This window comes from Terrapene carolina, unplaced genomic scaffold, assembly GCF_002925995.2.
Source record: "Terrapene carolina triunguis isolate 2854851 unplaced genomic scaffold, T_m_triunguis-2.0 Scaffold68, whole genome shotgun sequence".
NCBI lineage: Eukaryota > Metazoa > Chordata > Testudines > Emydidae > Terrapene > Terrapene triunguis.
Genome location: NW_020664419.1, coordinates 72,152,868 through 72,168,138, shown reverse-complemented (window position 1 = coordinate 72,168,138; position 15,271 = coordinate 72,152,868). Strand labels below are relative to the sequence as shown.

The window sequence follows — 15,271 nt, the reverse complement described above, 5'->3', positions numbered from 1 at the left end:
AACAAATGATTTTATATTTTAAAAAATGTCTGTGTTATATATTTTGGTGCTTAGGCGCAGTCAGATGAAAAAGCTCTTATTGCAAAATTACACCAGCATATCGTAGCTCTTCAGATTAGTGAGACTACTGCTGTGGGCAAACTAGAAGCACTTACAATGAAACTGCAAAAGATGGAGATTTATAATCTACGCTTAGAACAGAAGCTTGACGACAAAGAGCAGGGATTATACTATGCCCGACTAGAAGGGAGAAATAGAGCCAAACATCTACGCCAGACTGTGCAGTCTCTGCGGCGACAGTTTAGTGGTGCTCTGCCCTTGGCACAACAGGAGAAATTCTCTAAAACCATGATTCAGCTACAGAATGACAAATTAAAAATCATGGAAGAAGTCCAGCGTGCCCAGGAAGAGCGTCGAAACATAGAGAACAGAGCAATGGAGATGGAATTAAAAGTAAAAGGTTTAGAAGAGTTAATAGGCACATTGAAAGATACAAGAGGAGCCCAAAAGGTTTGACATCTTATAGCTTTTAGTAATCATTAATGTTATATATGTTTAATTAAAACTTTAATCTACTCTATACGCTAAATTTTTGCTTTAATATGTGCCTACATGATTTCAGAATATGCAGTATTGTAACATCTGTTTGTTTTGTTTTCTAAAGAAAGAATAATGGACCGCTTTACTAGTTGGTATATCAGACCATGTCTACACTTACTGGTAGATCGGCATTGTTGTGATCGATGCAGCGGTGTCGATTTAGCGGGTATGGGGAAGACCTGCTAAATCGATCGCAGAGCGCTCTCTGGTTGACTCCCGTGCTCCACCTCCCCAAGAAGAGTAAGGGAAGTCAGCGGCAGAGCGTCTCCTGTTTACCCAGCGTGGTGTAGACACCTCGGTAAATTGACCTAAGCTACGTCGACTTCAGTTACGTTATTCACGTAACTTAAGTAGCGTAACTTGAGTCTACGTGCCATAGTAGTGTAGACCAGCCCATAGTCTAAGTAGGGTCAGACTTGGTTTTTCTTTTGACTGAAGGCCTCTAAAGCAAATTTAAATGCTGTAGGAAGTGGTATTAGAGATTCAATACAGTATGAAATAGGAAGCACTGTGCTACCCACTTTTAGCACAAGTCCCAACTACTTTGTTATTTGGATAATTATATTTTCCTTTTCTAGATAGTTACCTTTAAACTGGATAAGACATTCTCATTTTCTGTCCCAACTATTGTATAGTATTGCATTCTCTATTTAAAGACATTTGTATTTCAATGGTGGGTAAAGTGGCCTTGGTATATTTAGTTTTCAATCAGTCTGTAAAGTTTTTTGAGCATTTTGGGATCTATGTAAGTGATAGATATTGCTACTATTAGTGTGTGTGTGTATATATATATATATATATATAGTTGAATGTTATAGTTAGTTATATACAACTTTTCTGGGTTGTTTTGCAAACTTAGTTTCACTTTGGAAAAGACATCCAACATTTTGCTCTTTTCGTCTGATTAAGATGATATTGATAATGAACTGTACGAACTATTATTATTTATCAGGTAATTGAATGGCATATGAAAATGGAAGAACTTCGTCTCCAGGAACTTAAACTGAATCGAGAGTCAGTCAAACAAAAAGAAGAGATGAAATATTTGAATAATATCATTTCTGAATATGAGCGTACAATCAGCAATCTGGAAGAAGAAATTGTACAGCAGAGCAAGGTATAAACTTCTGCATAGTGTTAGACTAACAATATATTTTCTGTTTTATTTAATGATTTTTAAAATTCTTTTGTTACATTTAAAAAACTCATAACTTACAAGTACAAGATGTATGCTACTTAAATGTCTGTTATCCCATGCTGTTAAAGATGTATTGCCATCAATGGTACATTGGAATTGCTTTCAAATTCTCTAAAGTAGGGGTGAAATCCTTGCCCTGTTGAAGTGAATAGTAAAGTTCTCATTGACATCATTGGGTCAGGATTTCAATGTAGATCTCTTTAATCAAACTTTTTTGTATAGTTTTATGAAGAGCGGCAGATGGCTTGGGATCAGAGAGAAGTAGAGTTAGAACGTCAACTAGACGTATATGACCGTCAGCAAAATGAAATACTTAGTACTGCTCGAAAGGTACCTATACTGATTTATTTTAAATAAATTAATAAGTGTGCTGATTAGAGTTGTCAGAAAAGTAATGTTCATGTCTGTCTTTTCTGTGCAGTTTGAAGATGCTACAGGTTCGGTTCCAGATCCTAGTTTGCCCCTTCCACAGCAGCTTGAGCTAGCTTTGAGGAAAATTAGGGAGCACGTTCGAACAATCCTAGAAACTCGGGCAACCTGCAAATTATTAGAAGAGGTAATTAGATGAATATACACCTAAACTATTAAAAGCATATGCATAGAACAAGAATAAATATGTTCATCTGAGTTTATTTTCTAATGTGTAATATGAGGCATGCATTTATAAGAAAAGAGTACCACTGAATAGTTTGATATCTGAATATTGTGAAAAGCTAATTTCTGTTGCTCTTTAGATATGAAAAAACTCAAACAGGAAGAGAATTGGAAACAGTTTATATTCAAGGTGCTGAGATTGTATAAAATTAGGTTTCTTAGTACTAATTAGGTTTAATTAGCATTCTGTAGCATTAATTGATTTAATAAACAGTGTTAAATTTAACAAATGACACCACTAATTCCTTTAAGAAAGGTTACCAAAGTGAAAATCTGTTACATAGATTTCTTATCAAACACTAAATATAAAATTAATCCTCTAAAAATACTGTATTAATAAATTTGGTATGTAAATACATTGTGCTATGAAAATTCCGCACAGTGAAATACAAGTTATAATTGTATTGGTGTGTAGTGTGTCTAATAATTCCAAGTAGGGAAAATTGAAAACAAAGCCATTTTTTGATTTGTAATTCGATTTAGACATATTCTGACACATTTCTTTTTTAAAACGTAATATTTCTATAAGATTAGTAATAATTTCCTTTGTTGTAGAAACTGAAAGAGAAAGAAACTGCACTGTGGAAAGCAGAACAAAATGTTTTATCAAGAGACAGAGTTATAAATGAACTAAGGCTTCGATTACCTGCAACAGCAGAAAGAGAGAAGATAATAGCTGAGCTAGGTAGAAAAGAAGATGATCCAGAATACCATCGTGCCCTGAAAGTTGCCCATCAGACCATTACAAATATGCAAGCAAGACTAAATCAAAAGGAGGAAGTGTTGAAGAAGTATCAGCATCTCCTTGCAAAAGCTAGAGAGGTATACACACTTTTTGTGTTATCTTGTATTATTATTTTTTTTTTAAGAGTTTGAGTTAATTTTGTGCCCAGTCCTGCTTTCAATGGAGGGTGTCATAAATATAAAGGGAAGGGTAACCACCTTTCTGTATACAGTACTATAAAATTCCTTCTGGCCAGAGGCACAAAATCCTTTGACCTATAAAGGGTTAAGAAGCTCAGGTAACCTAGCTGGCACCTGACCAAAAGGACCAATAAGGGAACAAGATACTTTCAAATCTGGGGAGGGGGAAAAGGCTTTGTTTTGTCTGTTCTTTGTCTGTCTGTACTGGGTGCTTGCCAGAGACAGATCAAGAAGGTAAGCAATCCAACTCAATTAGAATGAATAAGTAATAATAAGGAAATGCGTTAGCTTACTTTTATTTTGGCCTGTGATTTTCCTTGTCTAGAGGGAGGTTTTGTCTTTGGATTTGTAACTTTAAGGTTTTGCCTAGAGGGGAGATCCTCTATGTTCTTGAGTCTTTTGTTATTCTGTAAAGTACTTGCCATCCCAATTTTACAGAGGTAATTCTTTTACCTTTTCTTTAATTAAAATTCTTCTTTTAAGAACCTGATTGATTTTTCATTGTTTTAAGATCCGAGGGTACGGGTCTGTGTTCACCTGTACCAATTGGTGAGGATATATTCTCAAGCCTCCCCAGGAAAAGGGGTGTAGGAGCTTGGGGGATTATTCTCAAGCCTGCCCAGGAAAAGGGGGTGTAGGGGCTTGGGGGGATATTTGGGGAAGGTAGGGCTCCAAGTGGCCCTCCCTAAATGTTTATTTAAATCACTTGGTGGTGGCAGCGTTACCTAATCCAAGGTACAAGGAAGTATCTGTGCCTTGGGGAGTTTTTAACCTAAGCTGGTAGAAATAAGCTTATGGGGTCTTTCATGCGGGTCCCCACGTCTGTACCCTAAAGTTCAGAGGGGGGAAGGAACCCTGACAGAGGCATTGCAAAATTCCCATTGACTTTAGTAGGAGCAGAACAGGGCCTTTATTATGAATTTCTCATTGCACAAAGTTCAGGTTTTCTTAACCTCTTGTATTTAAAAGTTTATTTATGTAAAAATGTTCTGATTGTTCTCCTTTTGGAATTGCTTTAATATGGCAGGACTAGGAAGCAAAGTCTGCAGTGATAGATGCATGAAATTAACAAATAGTATAATTCTGCATTTTGGTTGTTTTTCATGCACTTTCCTTGGGGGGAGAAAACCAGAATTCTGTGCTGTAGCAGTTCATTATGGCCCAGATCATGCAGCGAGCTTGGCATGGGTAGACTCTTGCACAGGTCTCATTACAGGATTGTGACCTGTGGTTGCAGTCATGAAAACATTTTATTCATTAGCTGTATAAGAACTTTAAAAAAATTCTTTAAGATGAATGTAAAGTTTGTTAAAGATGCCAGTTTGATGAGGAAATGAGGTGCATAAATAAAGGATGGAAAAGACCAGAAATGGTGAAGAGAATGACAGTATTAAAGGAGATGGTAGAGAGAACAATCAGGAAAGGCAGGAATACTGATTCTTTGGGGAGTATGATAGCATTGAAAACGATATAAAAAGAAGGCAGAGAGGCAAACATACTCAGCGCCTTTCTTGAGATTCCATGAGTCTTGTTCTTTAGTCAGACCCACAATCAGTGACTCCTGTATGACCAAATCAATTTGTTAAATACTCCTTGGTCTGCCTGACTGAATAAGGAGTGTTCTATGATTGATGCTCTGCCTATATACACAAAACCAGTGAGAGTACAGAATGTTACAAACTCCAAGCTTTGTCTTGCACTTTGAGAATTAAAGAAGGGAAAATTGTCTCTTTCTGGGTATTTGCACACTTCCAGAAAAATGTAATACTATGACTTAAATCTGAACATATTGAGAGGCTTAATTTAACATTGCATTCATGTAGTTTTGGGCATTTACTTTTTTCCCCCCCTCTCCTAGAAAAAATTGCCAGGATAATGAAATTACTTTAACTCCTTAGTGCTTATATTTGCTTGCCAGTGATAGGATTTCCTCAGCTCGTATTCTATTTCAAAGTAAAAGTAATTAGCATGGAAAGTACACCAGTTCCATGGATTTCTGGAGTATCATGCATGTATACATGAAATTAAAAAAATGTTCATTTTGTGCTAATAGGAGCAAGAGGAAATCTCAAAGAAACATGAAGAAGACCTCCGGGTTCTACATCAGAAGCTAGATTTTCAAGCTGATAATTCACTTATTAAATTCAAACAAACTGCTTTGGTAGGTTTTTTGGTTTGTTTGGGATGGGGGATTGTTTTGTTCAGTGTTGTATATTTGTTTGTATGTTGGTTTGTTTTTTTGTAAATTTTGAAAATTATGTTAATTCTCCATACCAGAGGAGCAGTTTTTCAGTTCAAGATAGTATAAACAGGAAGATAAATAAGCAGGACTGTCATTACATTATTATTGTATGAAGATGAAATTGAAAGAATTTGAGAAAGACGAGTGAGGAAATAGGGGTCAATTAACACATTTGGTACTTCAGTGTATAAGTGCATAATTCAACATGTCCTATTTAATAGAGAGCCCTTGGGGAGGTTGATGTCTTCCATTTTCTCTCTCCTTTTTTAATATTCTACAGCAGCATTTCTGAAACTGGGGTCCGTGGACCCCTGGGGGTCCTCAATGGTACTCCAGGGCGTCTGCGGGCCACACTGATCAACTCCTCTCCCACCCTCCCAGCGCCTCCTGCACGTCGGGGAACAGCTGTTCAGCAACGTGCAGGAGGCACTGGAAGGAGGGGGAGGAGCAGGGATGGAGCGCGCTTGGGGGAGGGGAAAGAACGAGGTGGGGAAGAGGGGGGCAGGGATGGAGCAGGGCCGGGAAGAGGTGGGGTGGGGCCTTGGGAGAAAGGGTGTAGTGGGGGCGGGGTCTGGGGCTGAGTGGGGAGCTTCGGAGTCTGAAAAATTTTAAATCAAAATGGGGGCTCTTGGGTTGCTAAAGTTTGAGAACCGCTGTCCTACAGAAAATAAAATAAGCTCCATCCTAATTAAAGATTCGCTTTTGACACTGTTTCTCAAAGACTGACCATCTATATTTAACCAGTTACAAAACTACACTTCAGATACAGAGACCATTTACCAACGTTCAGTGTGGCTAACATTTGAGTATAGTGCTATGAGTCACATCACTGGTTATAAAATATAGTGTAAATGTTGCTGCTTCGTTATGTTTGGGATCAAGTTTAACATAATGAAATAATTGCAGCACTTTGCTGTATAAGATGTAGAATATTTCATACCAATGATTTTTCTGTTTTTATAGGAGTTAATGAAAAAACCTTCTTTATCAGTTCCCACCAACAAACATTTCATTCGTCTGGCTGAGATGGAGCAAACAGTAGCAGAACAGGACAACTCTCTTGCTTTACTTCTAGGCAGATTAAAGAAAACATCATATGATTTGGAGAAACAAAAACAACTTACTTTATTAAAAATCAGAGAGTTTGAAAACATCAAGGCTCTGTAAGTATTTAGATATACAGTTATTACAATTCAAGTAATAATTTGATTAGACCAATCAGCTATAAGTCTAAAACAGGGATCGGCAACCTTTGGCATGTGGTCCACCAGGGTAAGCCCCCTGGCGGGCCAGGCCGGTTTGTTTACCTGCCGTGTCCGCAGGTTCAGCCGATCGCGGCTCCCACTGGCCACAGTTCGCCGTTCCAGGCCAATGGGGACTGCGGGAAGCGGCATCCAACACATCCTTCAGCCCGCGCCGCTTCCTCCAGCCCCCATTGGCCTGGAGCGGGGAGCCGCGATTGGCTGAACCTGCAGATGCGGCAGGTAAACAAACCGGCCCGGCCCATGCCAAAGTTTGCCGATCCCTGATCTAAAACGTATACTGTGTCATTAAGACCATTTATTGAATTAGAATCACAGAAGATTAGAGTTGTAAGAGACCTCAGGAGGTCATCTAATCCAGCGCTTCTCAACCGGGGGTCCGCGAGCCCTTTCAGGGGTCCGCGGAGCCCCGGGGCTGAAACCTGCAGCCCCCCGACCCCAGCTGGGAGCGACGCGGGGCTGAAGCCGGAAAACCCCTCTCCCTCCAAGCCAGGAGCAGTGGGGGCTGAAGCCGGGAGCCCCATCGCCCCCCACCCCCGCCTGAAGCTGGGAGCCGCACTGGGAGCCCCCCCGCCCATAAACAATCCCTAGCTACCCCCTGCCTACACCCTGAGCTACCCCCTGCCTGCACACAGCCCCTAGCTATCCCCTGCCTTCACCCTGAACTATTCCCCTCACTTCACACAGCCCCTAGCTACCCTCTCCCAGCACCCTGAGCGGTTTTCAAACTTTTTGAACTGAGTCCCCCCCTTTGAGTTATATTTTTTGGTTGCATCCCCCCACAGCCCAGACAGGCTAGGTGGCCTCCTGAATGAGTCTGGAGGTGGCGCTCCCTCGCTGGACCCTGCTCTGTGGAACTGGCTCGAGCCCCGCCAGCCCTTGCCCCCCGAAAATAGAACTAAAACTATGCCTATGCCTAAGGGTCACCCCACCCCGGCCCAGAGCTCCGCGCTCTCTCCCCGCCAGGCCCTGGTGTTTTTGTAGCCTGTTGGGGTGGACCTCAGAAAGAAAAAGGTTGAGAACCCCTGATCTAGTCCAACCCCCTGCTCAAAGCAGGACCAACCCCAACTAAATCATCCCAGCCAGGGCTTTGCCAAGCTGGGCCTTAAAAACCTCTAAAGATGGAGATTCCACCACCTGCCTAGGTAGCCCATTCCTGTGCTTCACCACCCTCCTAGTGAAAAAGTTTTTCCTAATATCCAACCTAGATCTCCCCCACTGCAACTTGAGACCATTGCTCCTTGTTCTGCCATCTGCCACCACTTTGAACAGCCGAGCTCCATCTTCTTTGGAACCCCCCTTCAGGTAGTTGAAGGCTGCTATCAAATCCCCCCTCACTCTTCTTTTCTACAGTCTAAATAAGCGCAGTTCCCTCAGCATCTCCTCATAAATCATGTGTCCTCATCTCCTAATAATTTTTGTTGCCCTCCGCTGGACTCTCTCCAATTTGTCCACATCCTTTCTGTAGTGGGAGGCCCAAAACTGGACGCAATTCTCCAGATGCGGCCTCACCAGTGCCGAATAGAGGGAAATAGTCACTTACCTTGATCTGGCTGGCAATGCTCCTACTAATGCAGCCCAATATGCCGTTAGCCTTCTTGTACATGCTTTAGCAACAATTTGTTAATATGACTGCTGAATGTAAGGTTTGATTGAAGAAACTAACCTAACAATTTATAAAGCCACAAGTGTAACTTTAAAATATTTGTTTTGTGGGTCGTCATCAAGGCTATCATTTGAAAATTGTTTATTAAAATATGTAATGGTCAATTATAAATGTTGCATTATTGAACACTTCCTTTTTAATTGAAATTTTGGTGCTCTGAACATCGTTTTTTGAACTGTCAAAAATATTTTCTTCTATATCTTAAACAACATATTGGGCTTGCTACGCAACAGAGATGAACGTTATGAAAATTTAGCCCATATGGTATGTTTAAGAAAAGGAAGTTGTTATCTAGTCTTGCTTGCTTTACTCATGTGAGTAGTCCCACTGGTGCTGTGCATTTGATCACTGTTTGGTATTAATTCAGGAAGTGGGACCACAATAATTCTCTAATCTGAAATTATCAAAAACGTGTAATATTTTCAGCCTTTTCTAATCCACCTGGAGCTTACTAAATTAAGTACTTCGTGACACTGCTATTTATTACTTTGTTGTACAAGGCTTGAAGAAAAGCATGTAGCTGAAGTGAAAAAACTGAAAGATGAAGCAAATGAATTGAGAAACCTGTTGTCGCAGATAGAGAAGGAATTGCTGCAAGTAAAAACTGAATTAGAGGCCCAAAAAGAAGCAAATAATAGAGCGCCAACAACTACAATGAAAAACCTAGTGGAAAGGTTGAAGAACCAGTTAGCCTTAAAAGAGAAACAACAGAAAGTAAGTAATTTAATTTTTTTTTATTATTTAGCATCTATCATGGAGACAAGAAGTTGATGTAAAACCAAATAACTATGAAAATTATTTATAGCAAACATTTCCACAACTTGTTTTCAGAAGTGCCACTAGTGGGTTTAAGAGATGGACAAAGAATACTTGAAAGATGCCCTTTTATGGAGATTCATTAGGGCTGTATAGCCTGATGTAGTAAAAGGACCAGAAAATTAATGACATTTGATGTAGAATTTAACTTCTCTGTAATTTGTGGAGCCAGATTCACCGATATACTTCAGCTGCTTTATGCTACTCCGGTGATGCAAAACAGCCTTAAACTTAGATTACCTGGCCAACTAAGCTGCATTTATTGTGATTTTGTGTTGCCAGAGTATTGCAAAGCAGTCAGAGCATACTAGTGAATCTGGCTCATCATTGTAAATCATATGGAAACAGGCCAAAAGATTATATGAATTGTGTTGTTAGTATGGAATACATATGGGTAATTTAACATAAAAGGTAGTAAAATTTAATTCTCTTTAGCAATTTTTTAACATTCATTTTCAGCAACTTGCTTACTTACAAACAAATTTGTTGATATTTTCAGGCTTTGAGTAAAGCACTTCTGGAGCTCCGAGCAGAAATGACTGCTAATGCTGAACAGCAGATTATTTCTGTAGCATCACAAAAAGAGGCATACATGAATGTTCAGCAGATTGTTGACAAACAAACAAAGGAGCTCACGGTAAGCACTAATTAACCTCCTTATACTGTGTTCTACATTGTATTCTTATTTGAAAAGAGAACACAATGTTCATAATTTCTTTTTGAGTATTATAATAATGAATGTTGTACTGTCATAAGGTTTGATACAACTCCCAGTGAAGTCAGTGACAGTCTTTCTATTGACTTTATTGGAAGTTGGGTCGGGCCCATTGTGTACATTTGTTTTTAAATATTAAAACAAATAATCAAACAAAATGTATAAGTACATGCAGTACTACTAATTAGCCTACATTTTTTCTTCAGAATTTTAGAACTTACACATAGAACACTTACACCAGGCTTAAACTTGGTACATCTCTACCTCAATATAACGCTGTCCTCAGGAGCCAAAAAATCTTACCGCGTTATAGGTGAAACCGCGTTATATCAAACTTGCTTTGATCCACCGGAGTGCGCAGCCCCGCCCCCCCCCCAGCACTGCTTTACCGTGTTATATCCGAATTCGTATTATATTGGGTCACATTATATCGGGGTAGAGGTGTATATAAAGTTTCAACCTTTTTCTTTAACACAGAAAATAAATTTGGTTTTGCCATTTTAAAAAAAAAACACACCCCAAAAGTTGATTATTTTGGTTGTTTATTTTACTTATTTAAATTTAAACTTAAAAATGTTTTTCAAACTGACTTTTTGCTACTTAAACATATCAACAGATTTATAGGAATTTACAAATTATCTTCTAAGTGATTATTTAAACATATTTTATTTTACTTTGCAGATTACTTAAATATAGTTGACAATATATGAAATAACTGATTTGAGAAATGTCTGTGGAATCCAGGAAATATACCTCCTTAACCTCAATATGTTTTTGTTGGCAACTTTGACTAACACTTTTTTAAAATTTATTTTTTATAGACTCATATAGAGGAATTAAATGAGCAACTTACAAAATTCAAAGATGCCCTTAAAGTAAGTAAAACTAGAGAGCGCTCTTTGTTAGATGAGATGGATGATTTAAACCAAGAACTTCAAAAAAAGCAAAAAGCCATTACTAAAGGGCTAAGAGAAAAAGAAGAAACGGAAAACGAAAATGAAGAACTGAAAAAGCGGATAAAAAGACTAACAAACAGCATTCAGGTGAGCTTAGTTTTTATTAGTGTAAAAATCTAGGGATTCAGTCAAATATTCTCTAATGGATGTACTGTTTTTGGACCACTGAGTATGTTTATCAAGCAGAGGGACCAATACATGGTGAGGAGAATTTAGAGATTGGAGGCAGCAGATACCAGACAGTGTAGTGGGGGGGTGCCACCAAGCTATCGGCTGGCATCCTTTGTTGCAGATGTCAAATGTGGGTAAGAGGCTGAAAGAGACCAGCTCCCTGAGGTAAAGGTGAATGAAAGACCCAGGAGATGGCTTGTAGAACTCACAGCTTGTAAGAAGAAGGGGAGACTTAAATTATTGCAAACTGAGGGGACTCTCCTTTCTTCTCGCAGTAGGAGGTCAAGAAGATTCAAAGGTGAGTTGAAACCTAGGTGTATAGACTGAAAAGGTCCAACCCTAGATATTAGTTATATGGCAATGAGATCATTTAATACCATACTAGACCCAAGTAAATGCTTTGTGGTTTTCTGAGAGGGTTTAGCTTCAACCTCCAGTTACAATTAATTAAAAATTAATAAAGTTGCAGTCTGCTTTAAATACGTCCCTTTGTCTTTGTTTCATTTTTGTATGTGGCCTGGTCAATCCACCACCTCAGTTACGTATTCCCTCCATGAACATACTGCTTTTCTAGTAGCTGCCATTTTATTTACTCTCCTCTATCCTCCTCTTCTCAATACAAGCTATGCGTAGTAGATCATTTTATGCTACTGGTAATGCAGTTCCCAGCAGTCTCCAGTTGGATTCCTCTCAGAAATTTAGGCACGAAGTACTGGTACTAGTTTATTTTTGTCAAATGAACATGGTCTTAAAATGTTTAAAAACTCTCTGTATAGTTTCTGTGCTCTGTAGATATTTCTAAGTAACAGTGTTTTTTCTGTCTACGCATCCATTCTTTTTTCATTTCTAAATCTGCAAATAGAGATTTCACATACTATTAAATTCTCAGGTATGTGTCCTTTAAACCAAGTTGTGTGAACTTATCTGGTTCAAAAGAGTCATAGTAATTTACAGCGATTTAATACCTAACCCTTACTAAGTTTAAAACAGCAATAGTGTAAACATTCTTTTTGAGTCTATTACTCATGACAGAATATAAAGTAACCATCTAACACTTAAATAGTAGTTGTAATCTTTAAAAAGACACTTTATAACCTAAATTGTAATATTTGTTCAAAGCACTTCCGTTGAAATGAATAAATCAGTCAATATTTAGTTTCTGTATTTATCCCAGTGGGGAAAAAGTAGGAAAGTATCTAAATGGTGATCATTAAGATGTAAAGATAATCATAATTTTTCAGAGCAAAGCTGATGAACAAAAATTCATCGATGAACTTCAGAAAAAAATTAAAAAGCTTGAAAGTGAAGTTGAAAAGAGTGAGGAGATAGAAAAGAAAAGTGTAAAAGAAGACAAGGTATGTGACAAGGCATCATTTAATTTATGGTATTGAAAGGGACACCATCAACTTGAAATCTACCCAGTTTAAGAAAAACAACAAATCAGAAGTGGCTTCAGAAATTTCACCTGCTCCTGAATCCCCTTATAATTTTTTCTGATGTTATAATCACATATTCCTATATTTTATTAATATTTTCCCTTCCCTTCTTGCTGAATACAAAATCTGTACAAGAAATTTAGGAAACTGACTCGACTGTACAAGATAACAGTGATTGACTACATAAAAGTATTGTCAAATTCATAAAGTAAAGAAACTGAAAAATATAATTTCTTTCAGTGGTAGCAACCTATGGTGTTTCTTGTAATTATAGCAGTTTAAAAACATTTTGAGACAAAAATGTGTTTTTTTTTTTTTTTTTTTAATGTATGGTGTCCCTTCAAAAAGATATATTTCCTACTGGATATCGATTCTGACTGGCGAAGGATGTATTTGTTCAGTCTCTTGTTTGGTTTCTGCTGTTATGGTAACAGATTAGTGTCTTGTCTTGGTACCTAGTAAAGCAGACTGGAGCAAAATACATGTTTTGTTCTCAAACTGCATTCAGTGGCATTTTATACATTCAAGATGATTTTAAGCAAGAGCTTACAATTCCCATTAGATAAGTTTGAAGCACTGTACATAAATTGCTAGTGTTTGAGATGTATTTTTGTCTTGTACTATGGGTGTGTGTGTGTGTGTGTGTGTGTGTGTATGTATGTATATAAAAAATGTGTTTTATTTTACTTTCCATAGCATTAATGTATTTGTAAATGTTCTACATATGTATGTATGGAATTAAAAATAACAAATACACTTAGACCCTGGTTCTGCAACTAAGTCCATGCAGGTAGATCCCTACTCTCAAATGGAATCCCATTGAATTCAGTGAGGCTGTCTGTATATGTAGTTCCTTGTATCCATGTGGTGGCCCATTGACTTCAGTGGGAGTTTCTTCAGGAGTAAGGGTGTGCCTATGCAGAGCAGATATTTATGTATGTTATGTATTGGTTCTGCAGACTGAATCTTGGGTATAAAACCACTTTGAGTTCTTGCAGTTATTTCTCTTTTGCCAGCCTCATGGTAAAGAACGTTTTTAGTTCTTGAAATTACGTATACATGTTTGTAGTGAGAGTATTATTAATCAGTGGAAGAATAAAATTCCAAGAAGTAATTGAATTGGTTGATCCAAACTAATGCAAATTACACCTAGCTTATCAAGACAGTTTATGCTATTTGATATTATTCAACATCACTTTCCGATTCAGTCTTAGTGCCCAATTCTGCAATGACATATGCACATCACATGCACACGTTTCTGCAGGTTTGGAACATTGGTCAGAACTTTGAATTTTGCAGGGGGTAGGGGTTTATCTTAGGGGAGCACTGTTTCAGTTGCTAAATAACCATGTTTTTATTAAGGACTCACACTCCTGACTCCACAGTTAAGGTTGCAGGATTTTGTTTCTCATTATGAAATCTGATTCACTGAATCCAGTTCACTGATTTTCAAAAGACATGCTCCAGGTAATCACTTTGATCTGTTTTGTTCTAGGACAGCTATTCACCAACTCTCAACATTGCACAGCTGGGATCTCATGACCAAAATAAAATACTAAATCCTATTAAATGCTAGGAAAAATAATCTTCTCTCTTCCCCTCCCCCCCCCCACATTTTCCTATGAATCAGATCTCAATTCATTTTTGTAACTGATAGTAAAAGTTTAAAGTGGATGTGGAAAAGAAAGGCGAGAGGATCAACTAAGGGAGGCAAGGGACTCCAGGGCAAAAAACTTCATTGCCACCTGTAAAAATAACATTAGCTTAGCTTTTTCAATAGCCATTTGTCATAAAGTCTTACCTTGTTTTCTGTTATAAAAACTGAATTGGGACTATTAAATAGAAATTCATTTTTCTATGATAGAAAGTGAGTTTAAAATCACCATTGGACCAGCAACTACGATACTGCAGGGGCATCTGAGCTCTTGGTGAGTTGGAGGAGGAAAGAGGATCTGCTGTATATATTATAATTAGCACAGAATAGCATCATGATCTTTTCTCCTATCTTCCATTAACTTGTTTCAAAGTGGGAGAATATCTTGTGTAAGCATCCCTAACATTGGATTTCATAAAAATGTGTCAGTCCTTTTTTGTAAAGTGAATGTTTAATTTTACAGAACAATTCTCTGATAGCATTCAGATGTACCAGGTTGTGCATCAGATTTCATAACACCCAGTATATGCACCAATCACCTAGTAATAATTGCTATATTTAAACATCTATTTTTGTTTAAAATTTTGAAACAGGAACTTTTAATCAAATAGTGCTCGTCGAACTTGTTTCTTTTTCTGTGGTGTTAAACTAGACCAAAAGGAAATGTTACTTTGTTTTTGAATGTTTTACAGAGCTCTAGGGAAGAAATAGCTAGGTGGGAAGAGGGTAAAAAATGGCAAGCCAGAATGGAAGGGATGCGGAACAAACTAAAAGAAAAGGAGAAAGAAATGGACACTTTAACAAAACAGTTCAATACATTAAAGGAACTTTATTCCAAGTGAGTTGATTTTAATTAGACATATTTCTAAACTGATGGTATAAAATAAAGGAAACTTGGTTTCCTGGTTACAAAAATATTGTAACAGTTTTATTATATTAACAAAATAGATGCTTATAATTTACATTTATGTTGAGAC

General features: G+C 37.8%; 1 protein-coding gene across 1 annotated transcript in view; it reads left to right on the top strand.

Annotated features, from left to right (window-relative positions):
• CEP290 (centrosomal protein 290) overlaps positions 1 to 15,271 on the top strand; it is a 115,960-nt gene that overhangs the window by 73,743 nt on the left and 26,946 nt on the right. Inside the window, exons 30-41 of the mRNA XM_026648828.2 lie at positions 55 to 510; positions 1,553 to 1,717; positions 2,021 to 2,128; positions 2,220 to 2,354; positions 3,008 to 3,274; positions 5,430 to 5,537; positions 6,582 to 6,781; positions 9,047 to 9,260; positions 9,862 to 9,999; positions 10,899 to 11,120; positions 12,446 to 12,559; positions 14,987 to 15,132. Coding sequence (XP_026504613.1) covers positions 55 to 510; positions 1,553 to 1,717; positions 2,021 to 2,128; positions 2,220 to 2,354; positions 3,008 to 3,274; positions 5,430 to 5,537; positions 6,582 to 6,781; positions 9,047 to 9,260; positions 9,862 to 9,999; positions 10,899 to 11,120; positions 12,446 to 12,559; positions 14,987 to 15,132 — 2,273 coding nt within the window. The remainder of the gene's footprint in view (positions 1 to 54; positions 511 to 1,552; positions 1,718 to 2,020; positions 2,129 to 2,219; positions 2,355 to 3,007; positions 3,275 to 5,429; positions 5,538 to 6,581; positions 6,782 to 9,046; positions 9,261 to 9,861; positions 10,000 to 10,898; positions 11,121 to 12,445; positions 12,560 to 14,986; positions 15,133 to 15,271) is intronic.